Genomic DNA, 12719 nt, shown 5'->3' with positions numbered 1-12719 from the left:
TCGAATGCCAATTGAGAGGGGCATCTTGGATTTATTCAAGGTCCTCATGTTGACTCTGGAAAAAAGAAGGAAAAGCAATGACACATCTGGCCCAGTAGGCATTCTGAGACCCAGAGCCCTGACCACAGGGAACTTCCCACAGGCTGGCTGAGAGCTAGGGAATTGTCTGGAATGCTTTGCCAAGCAGCAGCATGGGGGCAGGAACTGTTACCTGCGTTTTACAGAAGAGAGCCTAGGGCACAAAGTCACACTCCCTCTCTGCCTCTCTTGCTTGAGTGTGGCCTTGAAACCAGGAGCGAACTTTGGTTAGAACAGGAGCGAACCAGATTTTTCCCAGGGGAGCACGAGCTCCCTGGCTCCCATGGTCAGCAGCCCGGGGATTCAGCGGACAAGGACCCTGGTGGAGTGGCAGGCAGGGCTGACGTCCCTGGGCTCGGTGTGCCTGCCCTTGGTCACTGCTGCGGTATCAGGGCTCCGGGACAATGGGGACAGTTTCTTGGCATTACGATGTGTGGCTTCTGGCCATCAGCACCCCGTGCTGCCCCACCCTGACTTCAGATGGCATCTGCCCCGCAGAGATGTGTCTGTGAGTAGGTGTTTCTATTCATCTTCCACAGGTCAGTAAGTCTCTTGGACTCCCAAGGACCCAGCCTCTGCTGTGTGATGCCGGGCAAGGAGGGTGGGTGCTCTGAGCTGATTAGCCTTCAGACCGTCTACCTGTCCCCACCCCCCTACCCCCAAGACCTTCACAACCCTGCTGGGGGTTGGGAGGAGACCAGCATTGCTTAAGTACCAGGACCTACTCTGGGCGTCTTAAGGCCAGGACAGAAACAGGTTTACCCAGTGCTGGTTGCACCCGGACCCTGTAGTTAGTACTTTGTGTGGGTTTTCTTTTATTTTTTTTATTATTATTTTTTTAACGTTTATTTATTTTTGAGACAGAGAGAGACAGAGCATGAATGGGGGAGGGTCAGAGAGAGGGAGACACAGAATCGGAAACAGGCTCCAGGCTCTGAGCCATCAGCCCAGAGCCCGACGCGGGGCTCGAACCCACAGACCACGAGATCGTGACCTGAGCCGAAGTTGGCCGCTCAACCGACTGAGCCACCCAGGCGCCCCGTGTGGGTTTTCTTTTAACACCAATCTCTATAAAGTGCTGTGCAGCTGCATGTAGAAGCCTTGTGAGGCTTACATTTTAGTGGAGATCTGGATAAGGAACAGGGGTGAATAGAATAAGAGGGATGGGACAGAGTGTTGGGGGAGGGTAGTCATCCCCATTTCACAAATGAGGAGACTCAGGTCCAGGAGTTTGGGTAACCAGCCCAGTGATTACACTGTAGAGCCAAGTTTGAACCCAGTGTTTGGCCCTCGGTGGGCACTGAAGCAGGGTGTACTAAGAATTGATCCACAGGAATTAGTACCCATTTTACAGATGAGGAAACTGAGGCTTGGAGGTTTACTTAACTTTCCTGAGGCCAGACTGGCTTGAACCCAGGTTCGCCTGACGTAAGAGTCCGAATCTATCTCCTTGTTGACTTCTCCACAGCCCTGTGGCCTGGGTGGGAGCTGCTTCAAAGACCCATGGCGATTCCAGGGCTTGGAGAGGCGAGAGGCCTTGTGGAAACATGGCGCCTGAGTCGGGGTTTCAACCCCAGACTGTTGGCGCCTCAGCCTCAGCTCTCGCTGCCCCAGGGCCGGCCCGACTAACTTGCGGCTTTGTTTGCTTGAAGGCGCAATGTGCTGAGCTTGTCCTCTGGAATCGACGACCCCGGCTCCTTGAAGTGGGACCTTGCTCTCTGCCTTCTCCTCGTCTGGCTGGTCTGTTTCTTCTGCATCTGGAAGGGCGTCAAGTCCACGGGAAAAGTGAGTGGTGTTTCTGTCTCTCCCCTGCCTCAGCCCAGAGAATCTTCCACCTACCCCCCTCCCAGGCCCTCCCGCTTGGACGCAGAGCCCAGACTAAAGTGCTGGTGTGTGCGACAGAGCAGTCCCCTAAAAGAAAATCAGGCCCTGCTTTGTGGTATTTGCCCACTTCGTGGTGGAAATACTTCCACCATGTCTGACTTCAAGTTACCAAGGGCTTCACAACGAGCTAACACAATTCCTGAAAATCGGGCAGTGGGCTCTGTGGCGCCTGTACAAGCTCCCATAATCACTGGCTCCCACGGCCAAGCGTAGCTGTTAGCAGATATCCGACGTTGGCTTTGTAACTGCGAAGTTAGCTGCAAGCAAGGTGAGCTGACAGCTTGATTGTCGGTTCTCAGCCAGTCCCTAACAGCACGGACCCTGTCTCTGCAAAATGCGCCCTGACGGGCAGTATCTCCCGCAAACTTGCTGGCAATGCAGACCCATGGGCCTCCCCCACACCTGCAGAATCAGAACCCACATTTGAACAGCATCCCCGGATAATCCAAATGCTCACTGAGGGTTTGAGAAGCACTGACCGGGAGTTTTGCTGCTAAGTCCGATGCACTGAATCATCTTACCAGTGACATTTCAGCCGGAAACTGAGTTGTTAGTTATTAAGGAAAGCTTTCGCTGATAAGATTAAGTCATGTGCTCATAACCAAGATGTTAGTTGTTAACCAGAATGTTAGCCATCACTGAAATATTTGCCGCTGATTTAATATGTTACACGATGACTAGACTGTTAGCTATTAACAGAGGTAGTAGCTGATCATTAAAATGTTAGCTTATAATTGAGGTTTTAGGTATGGGCTGGTGTATTGGCCATCATGAAAATGTCAGCCTATGATTAAAATGTTACCTGTTAAAGTTAGAGCTAAACCATTACCTGATTAACCAAGACACTGGCCGGCATCATGGTCATTGCCATCTCAGGTCAGTGCAGAGGGCTCTGTCATGATCAGAGGTGTGAGCCCGTGCCTCGGCCAGGCTCTAGGCCATAGTGAAGGTGTTGGCTCATCTGCCTTTACATGTCCCCCATCTATCATTTCCCTCCTATCAGTTGCATCTCGATGGGGGAAAATCTCTTTAAGGTCTAAAAGCCCCCAAAGGTCAAGCGAGTATGTTAAGGTGGCATTCGAGGTACAGCAGTGGGCAGTGGGTGGTTAAGTTGTTTGGAGAAGGGGCCTTTGCTGCACCGGAATTTAAATGAAAGACCCTGTTGTCTCTGGATGAAGAGCCCCTGAAGTGAAATCACGGATCTGAATGGATCCCAGCATCTCCTTCAGGGCAAGATCCGGGCGCCCAGGATGGCAGAGGCAGAATGGGAAGGATTCTGGAACGGGGGCCTGCCCAGCCCCACACACCCTCTGCCTGTTTCTGTGCTCGGAGCCATCCTGCAGTCCTAAAACCCCGTCCAGAAAGGAAGCAGGCCAGGCTTCAGAAATGTCCACACGCAGCACCCCTGGCCAGCATTGCCCCACCGGGACAGTCAGGAAGATGGCCCCTCGAGCAATCCACACAATGCCTCAGGGAGCGCTTTCACCCGTGACACCCCACCTCCTCCTCCGTCTTGTGTGCAAGCTGCTTCCTCACCGCCTTTCTTCAAACGTGAGGGAACTAAGCTGGGAGAGGTTAGGCGGCTTGTTCAAAGGTACTGCCTCACCTTGAAGCCCCAGTTTCCTCATCTACAGAACGGGTGGAAGCGAGGGTTCAAACAAGAAGTGTTACGTAGCCAGCACGATGCTTGTCTCAGATGGTACAGTAAATACCAATCCTGTTTTCACTGGGCCTCCCTTTCCCCACATGGAGATGAGTTTTTCTCAGGAAGTTTCTATGGAGCAGTGTTCTTGAGCAATGCTGGAGACATGATCGTTTCCTTATGCATCTGTCCATTTTGTGCCTCTACTATTCGTCAGGTCCTATTGTAGGAATGGGGCCGGGGGACATGCAGGGGTCAGCAAGACAGACAGACATCTCTGTGCTCCAGGAGCTGACACATTTGCTGGTTGTGACAAAGTGAATGTGTGAAATATATAGGGGTCAGGTGGTGACTAGAGTATGGTGGTTAAAGGACAGTGTGGTGAAGGGGAATAGGAAGTGTTGGGGTATACTTTTAAATAGGGTGGCCAGGCAGGCTCACCAAGAAGGTGACTTTGGGGCACAGGTCTGAAGGCAGGGAGAGGTAAGCCATGTGGATATCTGGAGGAAAAAAAATTCTAAAGAGAGAGAACAGCCAGTGCAAAGGCCCTGAGGTATATCTGATCCAGACCTATGGGGAGCCCCCAGTCTGATGGAGGAAGCTGATGTTTCGCAGGAACAGCGGGCAAGACAATAGAATCAAAGCGAAAAGCGAAGGGTACCAGGCTGCAACTGTGGCCAGTTGAAGACGTGACTTGACAGAGGTCCCCTACCCTTCCCCACCCCTGGAGACAACCTCCTCCTCACACAGCTCCAGGCCCCTGAGGGGCGGGCATGGCTCCCAGAACAATAGCAGGGCCTAGGCCAGCCCAAAGAAGCCAAGACAAACACAGTAAGGCTCTGTGGACTTCCTTGAGCTCTACAGCCTGCCTGCCTGCCCGCCCGCCGCCGGCCGCCAGCCATGGCTTTCAGCCCTGGCCACAGACCAGGTTCATGGCCGCTGTGGGGGCTGGGCCCATGGGCAGCAGGGCAGGCCTCATCCTGGCATGGCCTTTCTTCAGTGGCTGACACTGGACCATTAGGGAGGGGGTGGACGGAGGGAGGGCCTGGGCAGCTCAAGACCCAAGTTCAAGTCACTTTGCCTCTCTGAGCCTCAGTTCCCTTTTTTGTAAATTGTTGGCATTCCAAGGATCTGAGCCATGGCCCAGGTATGCTGGGGCTTAATTCTTTCAACAAACCGTGATAATGGCAGCAAATGCTGTGTAACACACATCACCAGGCACTGTTCTCAGTGCTGTTTATTAGCTCATTTAACCATCCTAATGTTCTGAGGTGTCTGGGACAAGCTGGGATTTGAACCCAGACAGCCCAGCTGCCAAGCTCGGCGCCCTGCATTCTTCCACCCCCTAACCATCACCTGCTGCCTGCCCTAACCTGTGCTAGCCTGATGGTGCAGTGGGGCATGAGGCAGGCACGTCCCTGCTCACAGAGCCTCAGGTCCAAGAAGGTGACGCAAGTCTAGACCCTCACACAGGAAGTACGGCGCCATGGACCCAAAGGGGAACACATTCGCGGGCAGACAGGAGCACAGACATGGTCTGAGGCCGCACCCTTCCATCGCCAGCTCTTCCGTCTGGCTCTTAGAAACAAAGGGGTGGCAGTCAGAGTCAGATGTGGTTTGGGATCTCAGTTTCGGTCCCACAGGCTGCGTGACTTTGGGCACGTCCTTCCGCTTATGTGAAATGAGTTCGTGATGCTGCCCTCACACACACAGGGGTGCTGTGAAAGCCTTCAGGGCCTGCCTAGGTGCTGGGCACAGACTCATGGCCCCACCTCTCGGACCTCCATCTCTGGGCTGAGGGACCCCAGCTCCCCAGGCCTTTCCCCCCAAGGGAAGTTCAGGGCAGTGGGAGACTAACCTGTCTCCCTCCTGCCTTGCAGACCACCTTCTCTCCACCGTCCCTAGGGGAGTGAGGAAGAGTTGTCCTCTCAAGTTTCCAGGGCAGTTGGGCCACAGGGCTTTTGGATCAAGGGCTCAGAGGAACCATGAGCTTGCCAGCAAGAGTGGAAAAATACCACGTCCCGTGGCAAGGCCTGCTGGGCCACCACTAGAGGCCCACTGGCGGCGGCTGGCACCAGCCTCTCCCGTGAGGATCCCGGGGGAGTCACGGAAAAGTTGAGAGAATGGGTCTCAGGGGCTTGTCCTCAGAGCAGCGAGTTCTGCAAAACAAGGGTGGCTTTCCAAAAAGGCAGATGAAGTGGGGTGACTAGGTGGGGCTGTGATCAGGTGGGGCTGTCCTGGTCTGGACTGGGGGAGGGACAGGGATAACACGCACGCACACAAAAGACACGGGACTCTGAGGTCAGCTGGCCTAGATCAAGTCCCACCTCTGCCACCTACCAGTTCTGTGACCCCAGGCACCTGACATCAACCTCTCTGAGCCAGTCTTCTCATCTAGAAAATGCAGGTGATGCACGTACCGTCCCCTTTAGGATTAAATGAGTAACACACATAAAGCTTAGTAGAGTGCCTGGCACACAGTAAGTGCTACTTAAGTGCTTGTTAAACAAATGTAATATGTGAAAACAAGGGAAGCCACCCCCATCCCTGGGTGGTTTCCTGTGTCCCTGACACAAAGCCCTCTGGCCAGAGCCTGGTTGCCCAGCCTGGTGGGGCCCAGCTGGCTTTGAAGTGGCCGCCCTCTGGGGACAGCGTGCTGTCAGCAGCTGTTGTTCACCAGGCCCAGGGTGTGGCCCACAGCAGGGCCCAGAGTTGGGAACTGGTTGGGGGCCTGTCTGCAGGAAGGGAGGAGCGGCCTGGAGGGGGCCATGCTGGGTTTCTTTCTTTCACCCCTTCTGTGGCTTCCTGGCCTGCCTCCGCCCTCTGCATCTGCCTTCTGGTCCTTGGGAAATTGGAAGGGTTCTCTGCTGGGAAAACTGAGGCCCTGATGGAGCAAAGGCATCCCGGGAAGGAGCTGCAGAGACAGGTGTAGGGCCTGCCCTTCACCTGGGGTCACCAGGATCACTGCCGAGGTTCCCTGAGGGTGGCAGGTGAGGTCAGCTCCCTTAATCCTCCCCATACAGATGGAAGCTGAGGCCAAACCACCCAGCTGGGAGGTGGCGGAGGTGGGACGCAAACCCCAGCCTGGGTGACCCACACCACTCTACCCTTCCCCTTGAGGCAGCAGGGCTGGAGGGAACTTCAGAGCCATCTGGCCTGAGCCTCCCACTTCGGCGGGCTTCAGCTTGTGGGGAAATGAAGCCCAGAGAGGGACAGTAGCTTGCTCAAGGTCTGACAGCAAGCCAGTCACTGAGCTTGAAGTTCAACCTGTGCCCTTGGGGAGTCCAGCCTTCCTCGGGTCGTTGGAAGGATTGAATAAACTGCCAGACTTGGAAGGACTTTTTTTTTTTTTTTTTGAGAGAGAGAGAGAGAGAGGGCAAGTGCGAGCAGGGGAGGGGCAGAGGGAGAGGGAGAGAGAGAGAGAGAGAGAAAGAAAGAATCTTTTTTTTTTTTTTTTTAAATTTTAAAAATTTTTTTTTTCAACGTTTATTTATTTTTGGGACAGAGAGAGACAGAGCATGAACGGGGAGGGGCAGAGAGAGAGGGAGACACAGAATCGGAAACAGGCTCCAGGCTCCGAGCCATCAGCCCAGAGCCCGACGCGGGGCTCGAACTCACGGACCGCGAGATCGTGACCTGGCTGAAGTCGGACGCTTAACCGACTGCGCCACCCAGGCGCCCCAGAAAGAAAGAATCTTAAGCAGACTCCATGCTCAGCATGATGCCCGACTCAGGGCTCGATCTCACAACTGTGAGATGGTGACCTGAGCCGAAAACAGAAGAGTGGGACACTTAACCGACTGAGCCACCCAGGCGCCCCACAGAAGGGCTTTTTATTGCTCTGCCTCTTAAGTGCTGTGTGACCTGTGTGGGCAAGCAGTGGACTTGCCCAGGTCATCTACAGAGCACAGGACCTGCACCCAGGGCCCGTGGAGATTAACCACTTTGCTCTGAGCAAAGGCTTCAGTTCCTCACCTTCAAGATGAACACGGGGCGCCTGGGTGGCTCAGCTGCTTGAGCATCCCAACTTCGGCTCAGGTCATGATCTCACAGCTCATGGGTTGGAACCCTGCGTTGGACTCTGTCCTGACAGCTCAGAGCCTGGAACCTGCTTCGGATTGTGTGTCTCCCCCTCTCTCTCTCTCTGTGCCCCTCCCCTGCTCACACTCTGTCTGTCTGTCTCTCTCTCTCTCTCTCTCTCAAAAATAAAATAACCATTAAAAAAAAAAGACGAAGATAGGACTGAAACCTACCTCAAGGGGCTAGGGTAGGGCAGGACCAACTAAGTATAGAAGTTACTGCACTTGGAATAGTACCAGGCTTACAGTAAGCGTTCAATAAATGCTGGTTGGCAGTACTGGCTGAGGGCAGCCAAGCCAGGTGGGTCCTGAGAGCTTTTTTCTTGCCCTTTTCCAGAGGCCCTTTCTAGTTATTTCTACTCAAAGGGATGTTGGCTATCCAAGAACTGTGCTCCAGTGAGGGTTCCTGTGCCAGATCGGTGGGGTTCAGGGTCTGTCACCCTCCATTGGCGCCTGTTACCCACCTGGGCACTTCTGGCCCCCGCCCCCAGCACCACAGACACATTCATCCTACTCTCTGGGTGTCTGTTTCCTCACCTGTAAAATGGGTGCATTGGCTACATAGTCGTTCCTTTCTGAGGTCCCGAGGGAGTCAGGGGCTCTGCGACCTTGTCTTAGCATTTCAGGTGGTCAACATGACCTTTCTGTATGTGCTCCATCGGCAAAGTGAAATACCTCATGCCTTTGCTCAGAGCGAGGTGGTTAATCTCCACGGGCTCTGGGTGCAGGTCCTGTGCTCTTTAGATGACCTGGGCAAGTCTTCAAGCCCTGTTGAGCCTCGGTTCCTCCTCTGTCAGCACGGTGGCCAGCACACCAGTTTAGGGGGGGTGTGGTGAGCACGAAGTGGGCTCGGGCCTGGGGAGTCCTCATTCAGCCAGTGTCCTGCTGGAAGTACCAGGAGTTCGCTGTCTGTTCAGAGCCGTGCACCTCTGAGCCCCTCCCAGGCATAAACCCTGCCTGGAAACTTCTCGGGTTGAAGGAAAAGATTGGGAAATCCATCTAAGAGGACTGAGGCCGCAGGGTGTTTGAAGACCAGTGTTCTCAGGACAGGGGAGGATATGGAGGGCAGGCCCTTGGCAATGGCACGGCACAGCCTCGGTCGTCTCTGGTCCCCACCTCCAATTGGCCTTAGGTTGCCTGGGATGTGCTGTGTGATCCAGGGAAGGCCGTGGGCCTCCCATGGTCCCAAGGGAGTGGAGGCTCTTCCCCATCTCCTGGCCAAGGGGCTTTAGAGACTTCATCTCCTCCTAGAAGTTCTCGTGTCCTTCCTACAAAATCAGAGTCAACAACAGGCCCCATTTCTCGAGCACCAAAGTGCCAGGCACTCACCTCAGCTTTTGACAAAGGTCTTTTATTACTTTTGTCTCCATTTACACATGAGGGAACAGTCCCAGAAAGGTTAAGCATCATGGCCAAGGCCACCCAGCAAGAGAGGGGACAGAGCTGGGATTTGAACCCACACTTAACTGATCCCGAACCACAAGAGTCGTACTAACAGTTGTAATGTTAGCTAACACGTACTGAGTGTCACATGCCGACCACTGGGGTCAGCCTTTTACACATACACTTGATAGTTGACACTCTTACTTTCCATTTTCCTTCTTTACTCACAAGAGTGTCTGTTCGTGAGGGCAGGGATTTGTTTTCTGCCTTGTCCACCGCTCTATTTCCAGGGCCTAGATGTTCAGTAAATATTCATAGGATTGCTTTCATTGAATCTCAGTAAATCTGTGAGGTGAGTACTTGTGTGATACCCAGGTTACAGGTGAGGCAACTGAGGCCCCGAGAGGTTAAACGATATGTGTAAGGTCACACAGCAAGTGAAGCGGCAGGCTCAGCTCCAGACCCTCGGCTCCGGAGGGAATGCTGGAATGTGACAGCAGCAGGTGAGGCCACGGGCCCCCCTGAATCCCTCTCGTCCCTCACAGGTTGTCTACTTCACGGCCACCTTCCCCTTCGCCATGCTCCTGGTGCTGCTGGTCCGTGGACTGACACTGCCCGGTGCAGGCGCAGGCATCAAGTTTTATCTGTACCCCGACATCAGCCGCCTGGAGGACCCACAGGTACACCGGGAGGCAGCCTGTCCTCCCTCCCACCCGGGGCCAGGCAGGGCAGGGTGCGGGGGAAGCGAAGCTGGCGTCCCAGTTTCCGCGGTTCTTGGGCACACGCATCTGGTCGGGCCGTCCGGCTCCGGTACTTTTCCGCTGGGCCGTGGCAGTTTGTTCACCGTGCACATGGGCCCTTCCCGCTGTGGGCGTATCTTTTCATGTCGAGGCCTCCTGAGGCCAGCCAGTTATAGTCTTCTTCGGGCCCTGTGCCAGGTAAGGGGGGCTGGTCTCAGGAGCCAGCCTCCTCCTCGCCCCTGGCCTCTGCCCGCAGTGGCCGAGAGGGCTGCCTCATGGGGATGGGAGAGTCGGCTCAGGAGTGCCGCTTCTGGCTTCCTTGGCCGAGGTCGGAATTCAGAGTTGGCGATGAGCTCTTGGAAGGTCGGGGCAGATACTGAACGTCTGGCTCCTGGCAGTCAGCCATGTGACCGCGGGAGGTTGGAGAACACCCTACAATGTTTTACTGGCCCATTTGAGGACCTTTTGTCCCCGGGATCCTCAACCTTCAAGTTGCCTTCAAGGTCCTGTGCTGCTCTGGGTCTCCTCCCCACTGCCCTCTCGCCCTCTCCTAGGTGAGAGGGGGCTTGGCCAACATCAGAGGACAGCTGGGAAGGCAGTTTTGTGGCCATCGGGAGCTGCTCAAGGAAAGTTCTGGAGAGCAGCTTTGTCTGCATAATCCGTTCGGGAATCCTCCCCGTTCCAACTCGGGGGTCCCCGGACAATAGCAGTTACGGTAACGATAGCGGCCTTGACTTCACGGTCTTACCCTGTGCCTGCACTGGGCTGAATCTATTTTCCGAAAATAGGCATGATAGTGCTGTGCGTCAGGGCAGTGGAGCCCATGGTACAGATGTGAAAACTGAGGCTCCAGGCGGGAGTCCCTATTGCCCACAATCATTTCATAGTTGGAATTCAGATCTGTCTGCTTCAAAAGTCCATCCTCCTAATCCTGACGCTCAGTGACTGGGGGTTTCTTTGACTTCTGGGCTTCCTTGCAGCTCAGTATTGCCTTCAAAGACGCCTTGGATTCCAGCACAAATGCTCTGCACATTTTGAGGTGCCCAGGGCCCGCACTGCCCCCTCCAGGAAGCTGGTCCTAACGGCCCCTTCTCTCTCTCCTTACCACTCCCACCCCAACCCCCATAGGTATGGATTGATGCCGGGACCCAAATATTCTTCTCCTACGCCATCTGCCTGGGGGCCATGACCTCTCTGGGGAGCTACAACAAGTACAAGTACAACTCGTACAGGCAAGTGTCGCTCCAGCGGGCCTGGTAAACCTTAGAAATGATGATGTTTAAAGAAAAAAAAGAGAAGAAGTAGGGAGCGTGGCTTCCTTGTGTTGTGAATTAACTTGCTCCCTGACATATGTGTAACTTAGGGACTGTATGCTGCTGGGATGCCTGAACAGTGGTACCAGTTTTGTGTCTGGCTTCGCAATTTTTTCCATCCTGGGCTTCATGGCACAAGAGCAAGGGGTGGACATTGCTGATGTGGCTGAGTCAGGTATGGTGGTATTGGTGGCAGTGGTGGTGGGCACTGCCACCTAGTGTGTAAGCCAAGTACTGCAGGCATGAAGCCAGACCCCAGGGGGCTTTGGGGGGGGGACGAGCCTGGTTTCCGAAACGGACCCCCCCCACCAAGATGTCCCCCACGTATCAAAGAGTACAAAAGCTAAATTTTAAGCACTTTGCAATTTGGCCCAAGGGGCTAGCAGAAACATGGGGGTTGGTTAAGTTGGGGGAATACTTAGCTACTCTTGTGTGGTCTTCCCTCCCTCTCCTTCCCCAGCAAACTCCTGGTTTCAGCAATAGAAACCACTTTCCTAACTCAGGCCCAAGCCAGCCACCAGTCGGCATTCCATCACCACCTTCTCAGCTTTGGTTTCTGTATTTTGCACTTTGCTCCCAGCGCGCTCCCTCTAGCAAACCCATTCATTCATTCCACCGATGCTATTGATTTATGGAGTCTGCCCTGTGTCAGCCACCACCGTAGGCAGTGGGGTGGGAGAGAGACGGTGGGCATGGTGGTCGCCCGCTGGGACCGTGACAGACCCAGTTTGGGGGTAGTTTGTGGGGACAGTGTCACCCCCTGGAGGCGTGGGGCCCTGTTGGTGGGGTGCTCCTTCCGGAAGTAGAGGAAAGTCTTAGAATCGTGAACTCTGCAAAGCCTGGGATCCTAGGCTGGGATCCTGGAGCTCCAGGAAGGTGGTTCTGGAACCTGAAAATGACAAAGCCTTCAGTTGCTAGAATCCTAGAGCCTCAGAACCACAGTATTCTAGGACTTGCTGCTGGAAGTGCTAAGTCCTGGAACTGCAGCCATAGAACTGCAGTGGCTTGGATATGGGAACAGGAACCGCAGGCTCCCGAGTTCCCCAAGGGCTATCTTTGTGGCTTCTCTACCTCCCTCCTGTCCTGCCCATTCACTGGGTGGGTGCTCATCAGCTGCCTGGAAGGTTTGGTAACTTTGTACATGTCCTCTGCTGCACCCGACCTCTCGATTTCTCACGACCTCTCTGGGCCCACATGGAGAGAGGCGAGGGTCCTGGGCTGAGGCCCCTCTCAGGTCCAGAGGACAGCCTAGTGTCCTAACTCCAGGGACCACCACAGACCAGAGTCAGGCATAGCTAGAGCCCTTGCCATGGCATTGCCCTGGCCCTTGTTGGAAACAGGGTGGCGTCCTGGCTTCTCAGCCACAGAACCCTACCGTTGGGGGTCAGGGGTACCTCAGCATTGTGCATTTAGACGTCTGTTCTGCAGATGAGGAGACCAGTGGCTTGAGAGCAAGGGCCTTGCTCGGGCTGATCAGGATCCGAGTTGGGGTCTCTTGGACAGGGCGCCCGCCACCTCCTGGACAGGCCCCTCTGCCACGAGGACGTCCTCTGCCTCCTGCCTTCCCACTCACCCTGGACACATGTGATAATTCTGGTCT

The 12719-nt window shown here is 54.7% G+C and overlaps 1 protein-coding gene across 2 annotated transcripts in view; it reads left to right on the top strand.

The window, feature by feature from the left end:
- Positions 1 to 12719, top strand: part of SLC6A6 (solute carrier family 6 member 6) — an 89103-nt gene that overhangs the window by 56645 nt on the left and 19739 nt on the right. For both annotated transcript variants that reach the window (XM_030307485.1, XM_030307483.1), the window contains 4 exons: positions 1731 to 1863; positions 9612 to 9746; positions 10935 to 11038; positions 11170 to 11294. In XM_030307485.1, the coding sequence (XP_030163345.1) occupies positions 1731 to 1863; positions 9612 to 9746; positions 10935 to 11038; positions 11170 to 11294 (497 nt within the window). The remainder of the gene's footprint in view (positions 1 to 1730; positions 1864 to 9611; positions 9747 to 10934; positions 11039 to 11169; positions 11295 to 12719) is intronic.

Source organism: Lynx canadensis, chromosome A2, assembly GCF_007474595.2.
Source record: "Lynx canadensis isolate LIC74 chromosome A2, mLynCan4.pri.v2, whole genome shotgun sequence".
NCBI lineage: Eukaryota > Metazoa > Chordata > Mammalia > Carnivora > Felidae > Lynx > Lynx canadensis.
This window is presented reverse-complemented; position numbering and strand designations above follow the sequence as displayed.